The 17,637-nt window shown below is 48.6% G+C and overlaps 1 protein-coding gene across 3 annotated transcripts in view; it reads right to left on the bottom strand.

The window, feature by feature from the left end:
• The window catches only part of E2F3 (E2F transcription factor 3), a 43,895-nt gene extending 27,689 nt beyond the window's left edge, over positions 1 to 16,206 (bottom strand). Inside the window, exon 1 of one of the 3 annotated variants that reach the window (XM_051610865.1) lies at positions 15,840 to 16,206. In XM_051610865.1, the coding sequence (XP_051466825.1) occupies positions 15,840 to 16,160 (321 nt within the window). In that variant the 5' untranslated portion in view covers positions 16,161 to 16,206. Of the gene's footprint in view, positions 1 to 15,199; positions 15,262 to 15,839 lie in introns of those variants that run through there. The other 2 variants (XM_051610864.1, XM_051610866.1) reach the window with 2 other exon arrangements.
• Between the last annotated feature and the right edge of the window lie 1,431 nt (positions 16,207 to 17,637).

Consider the following 17,637-nt stretch of genomic DNA (forward strand, 5'->3'; position numbering starts at 1 on the left):
GAAAATTTGGCAGCTGCTGTGGGGAGAGCTGAGGCTTCTGGCAGTTGGCAGTGTGTAGAAGGACTGCAAGGTATACACATCTGAATTTTTTTGCTGAAGTAATCAATAACAAAATAGTTACGTTCAAAATTAGACAACGGATTAAAGAGATAACTTTTCTTTTACACTCCTACTAGTTACAGCCTGTCTTCAGAGTTAGTTAGTACTATACTAGTTCAGTTTGTATGCAGCGGTTTCCATACAACCACTATGATATACCTCCTTCTAAGCTGAAGCCCCGATTCATCGGTGTATTTTGGGCACTAGAGCCCAATTCTCCAGCAGCATGGAATAAGCTGCTGGAGTGCTTTCCTGGGTGCTCCCACTGCCATGCAGGCTGGCTGCACCTCTTCACTAGAGTGGCAGAAATGAGACTTTGCTACGACTCCAGCCATGAAACTCAGCCTTCCTTGATGAACTTTCCATACAACTAGTCCACTACTACTCACCTGACCAGAAGCTCCAATAGCCTTCCCACACTCATAACCCATGCAAGTCGCTTGGCTGTGGCTGCAGCTATTGGCAGTAAAAGCAGTCCTAATTGCCATATCCAGGGATTATGCAACCCCTCATGCAACACCACGATGTCTTTACTTTCATCTGTTAAAAATCACGTTAAAGCCCTGCTCAGAGCAACTGTACCTGTCAAAGCAGCACAGCCAGTCTTTCCTCAGGAGGCATTTCCCAATAGCATTGATTTTGGAGAAGGCCTCCAGTATCACACGCTCGCACTACATACATAACTTCTAGGCACAAATTACATTTCTAACTTCACCTACTTCGACGCCAGCCATCAGACTGTAATTAAATTACATGTAGCCTGGGAGCCTTGGTCAGGGACGGGAAGCAGAGAGTACGAGGAACAGCACAAACACAGCGCCGGTAAAACGCAGAGTCTCAGTTTAAGCAACGGTGGATTTCCTCTGCGAACTGAAAATTATTTCAGCCGTGTTTTCTCCTCCACGTGCTCACAAAACCCCTCTACTGCTCCCAAGCCTTTAAAAACTGAAAGCCAGAGATGGGGAGATTGCGCAAGTTCCCTTCATCCCTTGAGCGCTGCCAGCAAAACGCCGGCAGCTGCCGGCACCAGGTCACCTAAGCAGTGAGTAAGGGCACGCAGGCTGCTGGTTTCTGTACAGAGCCATCTGCCAGGCTTTCGTCCCGTGCTACTCCACCGTGCCAAGCGAGCCATCTCACGTGCGGGGAGAGCGCCTGGCCAGGGGGTGCCGGCCGGCATTCCCAGCCCACGGTGCACCTCGGCACCCCACTGCCACAGGGACAGGCCCTGCCGGCCGCCTGCACCCCAGCCACGCTGCCAGCCACCGCCAGGAGACTGCAGGGATGAAAACCAATCGCTCACCCCGTGTTGGCTTTCAGCTGGAGCGGGTCCCCGGCCGGGCTGGGGACAGAGCGGCAGGAGGCCGGGGCACTGACACAGGGAGGTGGTGGGATGGCATGAGGAGAGAAAGAGGGCACAGCCCTGCTCATGGCAGCACTGACTTGGATCACTGCAAGCTGACTGTGAAACCACATCCCCGAAGTGTCTCTCAGGATGGTTCCGGGAAATCCCCTCTGCCGCAGGAAGCGATCCTAGTAGCACAGATATAATCCCCAATTCATCTTTTCCTTCCTACCTCAGCAGGCAGTTAAGGCTACCCTGACTATGAGAGGATTACATTTCATTTCCAAGAACATGCAGATAGGAAGAAGGAGGATATTTTAGTTTCCAACACAAGCAGCCATTCCCACGCTGCAGAACCAAATGGAGCTCATACGTTGCCCTGGGGCACGATGGTGACAAGCAACAAGAAGACCTTTATCCCTCACTCACCCTCTGCAGATACCTGTCTCAACTGGAATACTTAGTGCTTCAGTCCCTGCATGAAGCTAGGGACCACCTGAAGGATCTTCACAATGTATTTAATCCTCTCTATACATTACCACCCTCAGACATAGTGAATTGTTTACCAAGCAGGACAACTATTTTAATGGTAGCACATGACTAGTGTACTTGATAAGCTGAAAGCAAGTCTTGTTACATCTACCCCAAAAGGGTATCTTCAAAATGTAACAAGGAAGAAACCAGAACCCCTGCTCAGGAATATTATCACTCCGCTCTCACAGATGGAGCTGCATCCATCAGAGGGACTGCTGAAAACAGGGAGAACAAAGCTAATCAAGTACTACCACCTTTCTTCCTCTCTGTTATTGCCTCTCCTAAGATTGACCACATTTGTGGTTAAATGCAGGGAGTCACACTTCCTATAAGCAGTGTCATTGCAGTTCCAGGTTTCCACTGTGGTTCAGCCATATCACAGCTCTGGAAAGGCATACTGGCTTATGCTCAAACCACCATTGCCTTCCCTTGTTAAGGTGAAAAAATTCCATATCTTGACTGTAAATGGTTCTTACCCAAATCACCTTGTTGGCCTGCCTTGTTAACGATCTTAATACTAAACTTGGAAAAAAAAAAAAAAAAACAAAAAAACCCACTGTGTTAAAATTTGTAGTCTGGGTAAAAACACTTAGTAAAGGGGCTGATGCAATTTCACCATGCCAAGGGAGATGCAAACTGCTAGTTAAACCAGAAAAAAAAGCGATCCAGCTCCTCAGGATCCCCCAAGAAGGATTCCTGCTCAACCCTCACAAGTCCCTAGGCTGTATATGTCCTGTCTTTCAGTCCATGCAATCAGAAGCCTTCATCAGTTATTTTGCAATTTCAAGCTCACATCACTGAGGTCAATTGTCCAATCTCAGCTCTAGCCAAATGCTAAATGCAGCAGGCTGATCCCATAGCAGGTATAGCTTGTCCTCTTGGAGGGTCTCAGAAAGCAAATCTGAAGAATCCACAATCTCCACAAACTCACAGGGACTGCAAGTATCTGCTGGTAAATGCAGCTCCTCACAAGAAGAGAAGCTCCTAGGTTTTTCTTGAAAAAAGGGTCAACTCATTGCTAAATGGACAGTGAAGCAGGATTATTTTTGGACCATTTTTCTCGAGAGAGAAATTGTATCAGGATACCACAACTATGCAATGGTAGTCAAAGGAAACATAAGAAATTCAGAGTATCAGCTCCACCTCCAAAAGTAATAGGAAGTGAAGTGAAAAATAAAGTTTATCCGTTCTATTCAGTTATGCATAAGAACAAGAAAACAACTAGTCAGGGCCCCGATCAATATTACTATCAGAAAACTTCCAGTCTTACATGTATGGGATGCAGATGCATGAACAGGTGGACCTGTAGTGACAGGTGTATAAAGATCTCCTCTAAGTGTGTTGCTGCATTAGTCTTGACCTGCACACCCACCTCAGTTCGGACTAACACACCAAATAAGTTACAATACAGTTTTCCTCAAAGAAAAGCAGACCATGTACCTTCCCACGCTCTTAATTCAAGATACTCTTTTTTCAAAGGCTCTAGCTGGGAAGATCACTGCATGTGTTCCATACTGGGGCTCATGACCATGCAATCACAGGGGACACTCAAGCATGAAGCAGAGCAACAAAAAGCACAAAAAGCATCAACTCCAGCATTCAGGGGGAGGTGAAATACTTGCTGAAAGTGTTCAGTGTTATTTGGCAGCAGAAGGTACTACATAGTTTTGTATGATTTGTGCAACACTAACCAAAGGGTCTGGGGCTGAATCTGGACCAAGCATCTGGCAGCTACTTTACAGGAGGAAAAGCAACCTTTCCAGGACCATTACAGCTGCTGGCAGGCTGGCTGTCTCTATTCTTCTAGGCATGCCATGTTTGCACAACCAGTAAAAGAGACAAGGCTGCCCTGGTGCAGCACATTTGCTGGGATCTTAATACCACCCCTCTTGTGTCATTACACTGTTAGAAAAATTTCAAGAACTTTAAAACTGGTCCAGATCTTTTGGCTTTTTCCATTTCAACAAGGCATTGCTATCAAGCAAGTCAATAGGCAAGCTCAAGTATCCGATATTTTTAGCTAGGTATACTATAGCATCTCACAGATACCTAGAATTTTCTCCCTGCAAGATCCTAAGGAGATTCCTCCCTTCTCAACTACCAGCCAAGCAGAATCTGGGGACTGCTCTTCACATGCAGAGGCAACGAAGCTCTTCTAATGGCTGGGAAAGCCACATTTCTGCACTTCAAATTAAGTACTAGCAACAGATATTATGCCTGCCTGGTACAGCTGGTGCCACTTTCCCCCCCTTGGAGGCAGCAGGGAAATGTTTTCAAGATGGCACTAGAGGCCATGCAAAGAGCTAAAGGGTAGCCAAGAAAACAAAAACTAGACAACTCTGAAGGAGAAAATACAAAAGCTGAAATTCTGATCCTTTCTTACTGAACGCAGAATGATTCCGTAACTCCTGATTCACTTTGAGGCAGAAATACGTGATTTCAGCCTTAAAGAGCGAGTCCGTCTTAGTCTCTGCATTGCAGATGAGAACAATCACATTTCTGCTTGCTCTGACTTATTGCTAAATTGATTATTCTCCAGGACTCAGAAGAGGAAGAAAGGACTGAGATGGTAATTGCCCTTACAAAATCCTTTAAGGTGAAAGAATTGAATGCATCTTACTTTTCCTAGCAACCCTCTTTCCAAATTCTGAAGCAAATAAATCACACTAAGGATAGTATCCTGAACATATGGCTTTCTCTGAATAAGGGGAATTTGCCTGCCTACCAGCTTGTTTTTCTTTTCCCTCCTTTTTTTCTTTTAATTAAATATGTCAGTCTCTGGAATCCCCTACACAGCAGAGTGGGTTTCTGCCCCTCCCTCCCAAAAAAAACCACAAAAAAAGCTTTATAAGTATTAACTTATTTCTGTCCACAGAAGGCTGTACACCTAAGCTTAACAGCTAGCCAACAACGTTCAATGTGTTCAGTGCTGTTGCATTCACTTCCCACATAGTTAGCAACAGAATTATGTTAGCAAGACAAGAAAAGAGGACTTAACTCCAAGGCCAGAAGCAACAGCTTTAGAGAACACGCCACAGGTAATCAATGTTGGAGGCCTCTAAATGATCTTGCACTTTTCTTGACCACCTTCCTTATAAATACCTACAACGCACATGGCTCCAAGTACAGCAATTCATGTGATGTGCTTTTTTTTTCCTATTTCCTTCTCCGTGCACTGTGTTGCATGGTCTGGACTTTGAACACCCCCCAGTCTTTCTGTACAGCTGCTGAAGCAGAGAACCACTGGGAGGGACACTGCAAACCCCTAGATCTGGAAACGGATTCCTGCAGGGGCTTTGCAGGCTCTCCATCACGAAGCAGTTGTTGTAAGGGCCTCAAGAAGAGCAAAATACCCCCTGAAGTTCGTCACTCCCCTGCTTGCAATCCAAGAAAGCAGCTGGTGGCAATGCACGGAAGATGGTCAGAGGAGTTTGCCAACAGGAATGCAAGGGTAACAAGGATGCCAAAAAAAAAATGGCCTACATTTTTAAAGCAACAAATAAAAGCAATCAATAAAAATGTCACTAGCAATTGCAATCAGAAAGGAAATGGAAGTAATTTTATAGAAAGAAACATGAACCTCCATCAAACCAAAAGCCACCTGAATTTTTCTCCATCATACACAATTTCCCAGGTTCATTTAGTCAACTCTGCAGTGTCACTTTTGGAGAGAACAATTCTCAGCTCAGCACGACAGAACAGTGATACCAACAGGCATGCAGAATATTAGCATATTATAAATAAACTGCTAACTTGAGGTGGGAAAAAAGTCATCAAGGCAGCTCTTATGATTAAGAACCAGAGAAAGAAAATGAGCAACTTGCTTATGCTTTCAGGACACTGCTTTTTTAAAAAAAGAGCGTTTTCTAACTGCCAGTTCCCGAGAGAAAAAAAAAGAATAAATGCAGTGAAATGCCCACTGTCAAGACAAAGCAGCTACTGAAAATGCTATTATAATTTTTAAATTCCTCTCTGCTCCCATCTCAAGTAGTAAGTTGTCATTTCTACCGGCTTAAGAGCGTTACGCTTAAAAAGAGTACTACAGCAGAGCTGTGAAGTTTTGTCTCCGTCTCACCTGACTCACAGCTTTACATAACACCCAAGAGACATTTTTAGGCGACAGATAGCATGGAGCTGGAAAAAAAAAAAAAAAAAAAGAACGAGGTGCAGAACTATTATACAGCAATTTGGATCTGGGTTACTTGAAGCCCCTCGATAAGTCTTACCATGAAAAGTAGAACTTTATTCTGCTGCGCTGGCAGCCAGGATTATTTGTGCTTGCGATAGCCCTGATCCCCACCCTCCGTCTGCCCCGCGTGGGGTTCCCTTCCCACCCCGTCCCCAGTCTGCAAGGACAGATAACGCCCCAACGCGGCACGGCTGCCACCTCTGGTATTATTTCTGTACCACTCCAGCATTGTCGCTCTCTACCAGCATGCCACTTACCAAGCATTATTATAAGAATTTCTGTGAATATCTATGTTCTCCATGAGTGGGGGTAATGGCCTCCTTGCAACAGCCTTGATAAAAAAAGCTCCAACAAGACAGCTTTCAGATATTGCCACACAAAAGCCTTCTGTGAGAGCTGTAACCAACATCAATTCCTGCTAGGCAAAGACATTAGACAAAGTGTGAACTAGCTTACTGTACAGGGACAAAAAACTGACTGTCAATGTGTGGGACCCACACTGCCTAAAAACACGATGCTGGCAAGGCAAAATAACACCAGCATATATGCATGGTAATTGCCATTTAATTCCAGAGCTAACAGCACAAGAAAACAAGTACTGAAGGCACTATTAGGTTACTAGCATCACTCAAGACATTATAATTCCATATAATTCCATTTCTAGAATCCCTAGTTGGAAAAAAAAACCTTAAAACTAGCAGATGTTTTAAAAGCCCAATGGAGGGTGAAGGAAAGCCCAGTTTCCACTACAGAAGCAGAGATCACAGCAAGTCCTTCAGACCTGCTCCTTAAAGCATGTATTTGCAGTACACCACAAACAACCTGATCAACGTGAACCATCATTCCACATACAAGATGAAACCCTTTCTGCACATCACTTTGTAATTTTACATACTTATCTGCTTACACTGTGCTAGCACCCAAATGTCAGAAGCCTACTGTCAACCTAAATGGACTATACCAATATACATGCCAAGCCAAGAGCATACTTTTTTACTTCCAGACCTGAAATTTTCACACATGACATCTCTTAAATGAAAGTCTAAGCAGGAAGGATACAAGTAAGTCTACATTTCAGTTCGTTCCTGAACAAAATGCAAGGCAAATTTGAAAGCTAAAGCTATGTTTTATAGAGAGTATAGTACACTCACTCTGTGGAGAAGTGTTTCACTCTAAAATTACATCTGTCCTTTAAAATGTGTAAAAATCATGGAATCCTACAGTGCAGATTCAGTGGCTTGCAGAAAAAAAAAGTTATCTGTTACTTCACTCCAATTTTAGTAAGATTTTGTAAGTAACTGATAGAACCAAAATTAAGAGGAAACCATATTTAGAGAGAAGTAGCAGAGCTGATCAGTCAGCCTGACACAATATAGAAGAATTTGACTCTTGCACTGCATGGTGACAGCCACCATTGAGTCCTAAGCTTCTAATGACTTCTAATGTCAACTTAATTAACAAGGAAGGAAGTTTGCCAATTAATTTCTTCCCCCGCCCTGCTTTCTAGCAGTAAGTTATGCAATATGCAACAACCTTTGAACCAGCAGCTGTACAACAACCAAATAATAATAAAAAAAACCAAGATAGCGGTGTAAAGGGGAGAAAGTATTTCAAGAAGTTCATTAATGAAAATTACTGCTAGAGCCACCCATTAACCAACACACACATACCACATCTTGGAGCAGGAATGCTGGAGCTGAAACAGCCAAGGCTAAGCAGACACCTCTTGTTATCCAGTGTCCCAATACAATTTATTTTTACTGAAAAACAGTTATTTACATGTTTTCCATGAGTTTTCACGATCTTTGGAAAAAAAAAAACAAACAAAAAAAACCCCAAATAAACTAGTGGCTTGCAATGTCTACATGATGAGACTCTAAAATCCCACTGTCAAAATACAGAAATTAAAGCCAATATAGAAGCCTCTGCTTTTAGCAGTGACTTGTCAATATAAAGCTCAGTATACCAAGGACCAAACATCCGCACTACTGCAAGTGAACGACACAGGAAGCACCCAGTATCTTCCTAAAAAGTAGGTCCTATACCCTTGAAGCAGGGCACCTGCAAATGCCATCAGCCTTCAGTAGTGATCACTTCTGGGCCTAGATGCAGCCACACAGAAGCTGGATGAAATCTTCAAAGCAGATGCAGGTGATCAAATTAAGTCTCCTACTTTAATGAAGTGATAAAATGTAGTTTTACTTCTAGATATAGGAATAAACAAAAGCCATACTTGACCACATAACTCAGCGTAGTCACAGAAAAGATGCCAAATGATTCACAGAAAGTGATCTTCGATGCTCTGCCTTTCCTTCTTAACTTAGTCCTAGGGAAAAGACCTTTGGCACAAAGGCCTGAAAGCTGCAGGGCACACGAGCAGCAGTGAGAGAGTTAGCATGTTAGTTTTCACACTGTAACAGGTCAACAACTGTTCACATTTGTAAACAGGGCAGGAGAGACACAACACATGTCATCGACCTTAGGCAAGTTCAGTTTGCAAACAATTACCAACATATTTGGAATGTATTCACATATGTATAAAAGGAAGGCCAAAACCCATTAAGCAACATGCTCCCACCACACAGCAGAGGCCATTTTCAGTATGCCCCAGCTTCATCAACATCTACTCAAGCGCTTGTCTTCTCCCTTTCCAGGGTTTGCAGATGGAAATATTTACCACAGCTCAGGTTGAAGCCCACAAGGCATAAAGAACTCCACAGCTGCCACAAGACCCAGCAAATAGCAGTACCATCCAAGCAGACAGCATGGTACTTCAGGAGACATCCATGCCAGGCGTAGCACTTCCAAGTGTGGCTTTGGACCAACTTACTTGAGGAAAACATAAGTGAAATAGCTCTCTTTTAAAGATGTGATAAATTGAGCAATTTTGCCAAGTCTGTCTTCAAACACAAGACGGCACTGAAATTGAAACCAAGTCCAAATACTTCATTAGCAGCACCTCAGGCATGGCAACAGCACCATCCTGGGGGCACCAGCAGCCTCTCTCTCCCCCTTCCTCCTACCATACAGCACTGCCCCAGAGCACGTGGGGGGTTTCTTCTCCCTGCAGCAGCCAACACAATTCTGCTCTCCCAAAATAATGCAGGAAGTGATTAACTCTGCCAGCCAAAACAAAAGCCTTAAGTCCAACTTAGTCATTTGTAAGGAGGAGAGTTGCCACCATATATACACACTCAGTGCAGCCAGCTGTAAATGAGATTATTTGCAAAAAGTGTAAACCTGGAGATTTAGTTACACTAAGAAGAGCTTTCCACCTGGTGAAGCCTCACCCCGGGCATGGCTGGATCTACATTACAACCACCAGAGCAAGAAGCTCATCTGAACTGAAGTGACAGTCTCCAACCCATCCTTAGCGTGCAGCTCCTGCACAAGCCAGGATCAAAGGCCCAGGCCACCCTCTCCCCCTCCACACTGGAACCAGGACCAACCTTGCCACCAGAGTCCTGGCCCAGCACAAACCTTGAGAAGTGAAGCCTGTTATACTTGTAAGGTGTAATACTTGAAGATACCAAGAAAAGCTTACCTCTTCATTTCTCACCTAGTTCCCATTTCGGGTGCCCTGGAGGAGTGACATGAATTCCTTTCCCACAGCCACACCAGACCCACAGCCCTGCACTGGACAGTGGCTCCACCAAGGACTGGTGTTACTTCGTTTTTCTTTTTGCAACCTACCCTTTGCAATGAGGCGTTCCCACAGCAGTCAGCACACTCAGCCGCTGCTCCACACCTCCTGTTACCCACCTAGGGCCAGGTTAAGAGCTTATGACACAAGCTGGCTCTGAAAAGGTCTCTGCCTCCAGCTAGGCCTGCAAAGGGGGTCTACCATGTCTTCAAAACATCTTTCGAAAGCACCTATCTCCAAAAGCTTGGCAAGTAAAAACTCAGAACTAATAGACATGTTTGTTTTCAAGAATCACATGATTGTTTATGAAAAGACACTTCTATTTTAACATTAATGGCTTTCATTTCAGGAGAAATTAAATGGTCTATCACTCTTCACCTTGGAGAAGAGGACAGAAGATAATGTATCATAAACTGTGTTGAGAAACATATGAGGAAATCATTTTCCTCTACTGCAATATCTAGGATCAGTCCATGACACTATGGACAGCAAGTTAAAAAAAAACATAAATGGCAGAAATAATTTTTTTCATCCATACAAGACAATTAAATCATAGATAGAACTAGTTGCTACATAAGGTGAGCTAGATTCAAACGGGATTAGACAAAAATCAGAGACCATTGGTAGCTATAAAACTCATTGTAACTCCTGACCAAGGAAGTGCTCTCTCAAAGTAAGCAGAAGGGCTGTCCTGCGCAAGCCCTCCTGTTGTGTTCCTTCCTCAAATGCTTGCAACAGTTGTAGTCAGAGAAGTAGTAGAAGAACCCTTCATCTTGCAAAAGACAGCAGTTCCTAAGTGTAAAGATTTTTTTTTAGAAATGCTTGCACATAGTCACAAACGACCACGCTGTAAAAATTAACAGAGCAGCACCAAAGAACCTGGGATAAAATGAGGGGAAAGAAAGTACCTTTCATTGCTCAATCAGTTGAAGCACACAATCACAGAATGTGAGGGGTTGGAAAGGACCTTAAAAGATCACCCAGTGCAACCCCCCTGCCAGAGCAGGATCACCTTGAGTAGGTAACTCAGGAACATGTCCAGGCGGGTTTTGAATGTCTCCAGAGGAGACTCCACAACCTCTCTGGGCAGCCTGTTCCAGGGCTCTGTCACCCTCACAGTGAAAGTTTTCCCTTATGTTTATGTGAAACCTCCTACACTCCAGTTTGCACCCAAGCTGGCCCTAAAGTAACCCATAGCCAGCCTTTGGAAAGCAGGCTGATGGCACAAGTAAGCCACCTTCACAGTGGGAACAGGCACAACCCACTTCTGAAAATGGAGGCTCCGATTGCTGATCTTACACCTCGACATCACCGAATGGAAAAGCTCCTGTCTCCTTTTGTCTTACTCTTCCCATCCTGGGCCATGCACACCTAACTCCCACCTTGTGTCAGACCTAACTGCTCATCAAACACAGCAGCTTTACCTCGCTAAAGCAGCAGAAAACCAACCCACCAGCACAGCTGGGTGGTCCCCAAGCACAGAGGGGAGGGAGGAGCACCACCAGGCCAGGGGTAGGCTGAAGAAGGTGCTGGAGGGGAGACATGGAAGGAGAAGAAAGCCTACTCCTTCCAGCAACAGTAAAGCCTTTGAGTGACTCAGCTGCTCATGGAAACCTGCCAGAAGCCCTTATCATGGGGAAAGAAACCTACAATGGTTCTGGTGCAGATGGAGCCACACCAGCATAGCTGGACTCAGAATGAGGACAGTGAAGCCACATCAGCAAGCAGAGCAAGCAACAGACTATTCCTGTATGTTTTTATTAGGATGCCTGCTTTCTGGTAGATGTTTGTTGGCACAGTTAATGCAATCAGGATTTATACCTCTTTGAACTCTCCTCAGACAGCTATGCCAAAGGACCATGTGGTACCTTCTTGGGCTCAGAAGCAGTCTGTCGCTCAAGGAGATGGATTTAAACCAAAGAAACTCCCTGAAATGCCATTCAATAAAAGCAAAGGCTTCAGAATCATGCTAGCATTCATTCCTAGTAGTACAAATTATCAGGCAAAGAAATTTTAAAAAAAAAAAAGGGTCTGAATATGAAAATACCTATTTCTTCTAGACAGGCAACACTTTTTATTTATTCCTGCAAAATAAAGAAAAGCTGCTACTTAACTACCCACTTCCTTTATGTAACTTACAGGTTTTCTCCCATACTTTAAATGCTTGATCAATATTTATGTCCTTCTTGGCCTGCTCCTTTACCTAACACCGAGGAGAAAGACTGTGCTGTTACCCAGTTTTTCTCCCCTTCCAGCTGTGACTTGCTGAGGAGGAGTGAGGAAGAGGTGCTTTCTAAACCACCAGAAAAATGAGAGAGGTGCTAAGTATTCAGTTTGGAAATGTAAATCCTCCCACCCCCTTCTGAAGTATGCCGAACCAGTCTCTCCATAGCTCATGTCATCTAAAGGCCACAGGAGTTCTCTAAAGATATTCTTGTTAAGAGGATTTAGCCCCTTTTAAAAAGGACTTAACATGTGGGTGGTGTCTCCATTTAAGCATTTTCTCATGGCTAAGAAAATGGCCCTCTTCTTAAAGGCTTATCTTTATAACCCAAAGACAGTAAGAAATTCTCCACTATTTGAATTAGAAACATTTTGAGCAGCTTGCCTCTGTAGCAGCCCCATTTTTAAGTACTGGGATTTGCAAATGGCAGTGACTTTCTCACACCAAGTGAGAAGCCAGCACCAGCAAGAATGCTTTTGGGGTACCTCATCAAACATTAATTTCTCCCACAATTTCAAGAGGAACTGAGTTGATCTGCAAGCTCACCCTCACCAAAAAGGCACAGTGTCACTACCCCTGTGCCCTTTCCCTGGCCACTGCCTTCCCTTGATGGTCCCTGGCACCAGACCTTCCATTAGCCCGTTCAACCTGCCTGCCCAGCAGAAAACCTTTATTTATTTTGGCCAGGGTTAATTTTACATCCTGGAAAGCCTGAACTTCCAGAACGGAAGGAGGGAAGTAGCATCAGCCCCCAGTAGGGCAAGGGAGGTCCTGCAGGACCACTTGCCCCTTGCAGCAGCACTGACCCCATCTCCAGAAGCTGAGGCTTTCTCCAGGACCACAAGTCAATGGTTGCTTTGCAAGGGTTAATTCTTCATTACCGCTTCTGTTTAAGCCATGGCAGGGGTTCAGATCTGCCTGGTAACACTTTCTATTAACTCCACAGGAATAATGAAAAAGTTCCTCAGGTTTAAAAGGGTGGAACGCGTGGGCCACAGCCTCCGGAGAGCCCAGTTAGCAACCCTCAGCTGCAGGAGCCAACCACGACCAGCAGCAACAGAGCCAGGCACAGGCCTTGGACAGCACAGAGGCACCTGCTTGCGAGAGGGAGGAGTGGGCAAGCTCTCATCTCTCTGGAGCTGCCTGCTGTTCTGGACTAGGCCACCTTTCAAGGCTTTTCCAGCATGGTTACACTTACACAACCATAGGTAAAGTAACTAGCTAATTCCCAGGGTGGAAGCAGCTTACTTTGGCATAAAAAACCTCTTCCATTTTCTGGTACAGTCAAGCACCTCCCTGAGCAGCCTGAATTGTACTGCTGTACTGAGTCTTTTCCACTTATACCATGGTTTATATTTGGAAGCGATGGGTGGGTTGCCAGTGCAGCTACATCTGCAAAGATAGAGTATTTTCATAACCCTAACCAGTGCAGGTGTGCTGGCCAAATTCTACTTATCCCTGCAGTCTTTTGCATAGCAAGGCCTTGCTTTCAGCTGGGGGTCTCAGTCTCCACACACTACTTGCAACTCAACTAATCGAGTGCTAAATTTATATCGGTGCTGCTTGCCTGAGCTCACTGCCTCAACTACCCAGCCTTTTCTCACTCCTCTTACCAGGCTTCTGCAACAGTTTCTCCAAAACGCTCAGCCAGGAGCCAACCAGGAAAACACCTTCAACTCCCAGTCCCAGAAAAAGCTCCACAAGTTCTGGGGAAAACTCAGTGGGAGCCAGAGAACTGGAAAAGGGCTGGGTCGTTTGCCTGACAAACTGTTTGTGGAGCAGAAAGGTGAGGCAGAACACTAGGGCACATCCTTCCCCAAAAGATGGGTCTGCAGCAAACCAGCACGGCTCCAAGAGGGGCACGAGCATCAGCACAGCTGTCAGGGCAGAGCAGGATGCACAGCCCCTTTCCTGGCGCGTGCCATGGATGGCTTATCACCCTGGGAGGGTGCCAGCCCGAGCACATAGATACCACTGGCCTGACCACTCTCTTCCTCCCCCATCCCACACCTCTCACCAAAGTAAACATGGGGGCTGAGGGCATACAACAAACTCACTTAAGACTTGCGTGGGGACTTCTTTACAGGCAGATTCCAAAACTGCCTTCCTGCTTCCAAAGCTTTATGGAGGGAAGAAACCCTTCTAGGCTTTTATGACCAGGAGTTCATCCCATTAAAGAGGTGAACGCTATACCCCCCAAAAATGCACTAAATTAATATGTAAAGATCTCGTAGCACCCATCAAGGGGAAATTTCAGGAGGCCTCTGTGACACCAACATCCTTCCACAAAGCTGAAAAATTCTATACAGTTACTATCCCAGAAACATCCCATAACATATTCTTCTCTTTGTATTTGCTTAACATCACCTTCTAGGAATCAAACCTTCCTATAGGACAGCCAAATATTTACAAAGTGGCTTGAACAAGCCTACTTGACACCAACCATTATTAGGATAGGCTGAAGACCAGGAGCACTGAAAAATCCATTACCTTTTTACCTTGAAAATTCGTATTGAAAATAAATACTGAGCTGGGATTTGACCAGCCTTGAAACTTCCATCACTATCTCAGCAACCAACACCTGCAAAAACCCAGGCGAGAGGCAGCTCCTGCCATCCTCACCCTCTCCCAGCTGCATGAAGGCACAAGCGCTGCTCCCCAGCTCTTGCAAAAGTATTTCAGAAAGACGGCTGCATCCCATACCTGGACCATCACCGCTTGGATGGGGGGGGAAGGGGTGTTAGAACCCCTCTTGCCCGGGCAGGGGCGCACCGGGGCGGGAGAGAGAAAAAAGGTGGGAAGGAGTTTAGGGACCACACGCCGCCGGGCGGGGGTCCCGGACGCGGGGGGGGGGTAGGAAGACTGACCAGCCCGCTCCGGCGGGCAGGTGAAGCCCCCCCCCCCCGCGATGTCCACGACCCCCACCCGGCGGGGATGCCCCGCGCCCTCCCCCGCTCTTCAACTCCGCGCAGCCCACGAGGGCCAACCGCGCACCCGAAAACAGCGAGGACAAAGAAAACCCCACGAGTAGGTCGGGGGGGGGGCGGAATTAATATATATATATATTATTTTTTTCTTCTTCTTCTTTCTGGAGGGGAGCGAAAATGTTAAGCGGAGGGGGTGGGATTGGGGAGGTCGCTGCTTGCCGCCGCCCCACCAGTCACTGACCTGCTGCAGGGGCATTTCCGAGAGCGGCGGGGGCCGGGGGCGGCCGGCCGGCGGTCGGGCTGTCCCAGGCCAGAGGGAGGAGGAGGAGGAGGAGGAGGAAGCGGCGTCCCCCTCCCCGCCCGCCCCGGCTCCCAGTCACAGCCGCGGCCTCCGCGCACGTGTGCCAGACGTCACCGGCGGCTCCGGGGGGTGAAGCGGAGACACCGGCGGGGCACGGCCCGGCCCGGCCCCCCGCCCCGGGGGCAAGCAGGGCCCTTCCTCCCCTCCCCCGCCGGCTCCTCGCTCTTTGCACCCCTGCGACGGGACGTGGCGAGAGGGGAATATTTTTTTTTTTTCCATTTTTTCTTTTTTCTTTCCTCGTTGTTTTTTTTTTTTTCGTTTTTTTGGTTTTTTTTTTTCCTTTTAAACAAGACCCGGCAGCGGGGGGTGGGAAGGAGGCAGGAAAGTTTATTACAACAAAGCGCTGCCTCCGCCTTTCCTGCCCTCCCCCCCCACCCCCCTCTCCCCCTCACCCCGCCCGCCCCCAGGCCCGGACGAGCGGCGGGGAGAGGGGCCTGCCTGGCGCTGATTCAATCCCCCCCCGCCCCGTCCCCTTCACCCTCCCGCGGGGACGGGGGACGGGGGGGGGGTGGGAAATTACCGGGGGGCCGCCTCCGCCGAGAGCGGGCTGCAGCAGCGCCGTCCTGCCGGCGGGTCCGTGGGGGGTGCAGTACAGCGAGCTGCCAGCGGGCTGGCCCCCATCCGCCGCCGGGGCAAAGGCACCGGGAGCCTGGGAAGCGGCGGCGGCGGCGACGGAGGAGGAGACAAGACAGGGCGCCCCCGCCGCCGCGCCGGTGCTGCGAATCTGGATGAAGGTGCCGGCGGCAAAGCGGGCCGGGAAGGCTGCGGGGGCTGCTCTGGAGTCCGTGGACGGTGCGGGCGGCGGCGCTGCCGGGGCCGGCGGCTGGAGTCCCCTTCTCATCCTTCCCTCCGGGTCTGTCCCCGCAGCCGCGTCTCCTCCTCCCCCCGTCCCTCCCCGCCCCCCCCCCCCCCGGCCTTCCCAGCTCCTTTCCTCCTCGATGCCGAGGCCCCGCGCAAAATACTGGGGGCCGCGGGTGCTGGGGGGGCCCCGGCTGCAGGATGCGGGGCGCCGGGGGGGGACGGAGGCGGCAGGGCGGGCAGATGCGGCGGATGGAGCGGGGCCGCTCCCGCTGTGTGGGGCCGGCTGGAAAATGGCTCCAGGAAGCGGCGGCTGCTGACAATGAATGAAGGGAAAGGAGACGGGTTACGCGCCAAGGGCCTCCCGCGAAACTCGGATTTCCCGCCCTCTTTTCAAACCAAATTTGCATGGCCCCGCCCCCGGGGCGCGCTCCGCCCGCCTCGCCCCCTCATTGGCCCCCGCCGCCCTCCCCGCCGTCCGACGGGGCGACACCTCCCCGCCCGTCTCCCTTCCCCATTGGCCCGCCGCCGCCGCCGCGATTTGCATACCGCCCGCCGATTGGCTGCGGGGGCGAGGCTGGGGGATTCCCCCGCCGCCCAGCCGGGATCCCGGTTCGCCGGCTCCTTGACACTGACAGCGGCGGCGGCGGCGCGCGCCGCCACCTGCCCGCCGGGGGGCACCGCCCGGGGGGGCGGAGCCGGGCAGGGGCGGCCCCCAGCCCCGGGACGGAGGGGCGGGGGGGGGGATTGGAGCCCCGGGAAGGTGGTGGGCCGGCCGGTGTGTGCGGGAGAAGCCCCGCGGCGGAGGGGTGAGAGGTGCTTGCGGCGCTGGGCCGCGTTCCCCAGCCGGTGAACGGGCGGGTGGACGTTTTTTCGGCGGGCGTGTCAAGGCGTCCCGAGGAGGGATACCCCGCTCCGGTAGCCGAGGGAGCACCTTCCCTCGTTCTCGCACTTCTGCGCCCGTCAGTCTTCCAACCAGCCGGCCTTAGGCATTGTTGTTTGTTCGTTCGTTTGTTTGTTTGTTTTTCCACGAAAAGACAGCACCCACCTGAATACTCCTTTCCCTTGTGATCTGTGTTACCTCTAAGAGGTAAAACAACCAGACTGTGTCCACCACCTGCTTCCGTTTTCCTAGTAGTGCCTTCACTTTAATTGCCCCTTAAATGTCCCCCTGAACTTACCGAATTCCCCACCCTGCTCAGCATCCACTAGCCGTGTCCGATTTTCCCGTGTTGTTGGGGTTTTTTTTTTTTGCCCCGTCACAGCCTGCCACCAGAGCTCCCAACAAACATGCCACAAGCTGTGCATCCAGGCTGACGCTGCTGACCTGGGCAGACGGAGGCACTTTCCTTTGGTAACGTCCCCCACTTCCACCACTAACAGGTAAGACAAACAAGTTGCTCCATCTAGTTGGCAACCCTGCTCCCTGGTGTGACCCCAGCTCAAACAGAGCAGGTGCTCATGTTGTAAAATGAGGGCACCTTCCATTCTGGGCATGCTTGACATCAGAGGAGGCAATT

The sequence above is a fragment of the Apus apus genome, chromosome 2 (assembly GCF_020740795.1).
Source record: "Apus apus isolate bApuApu2 chromosome 2, bApuApu2.pri.cur, whole genome shotgun sequence".
NCBI lineage: Eukaryota > Metazoa > Chordata > Aves > Apodiformes > Apodidae > Apus > Apus apus.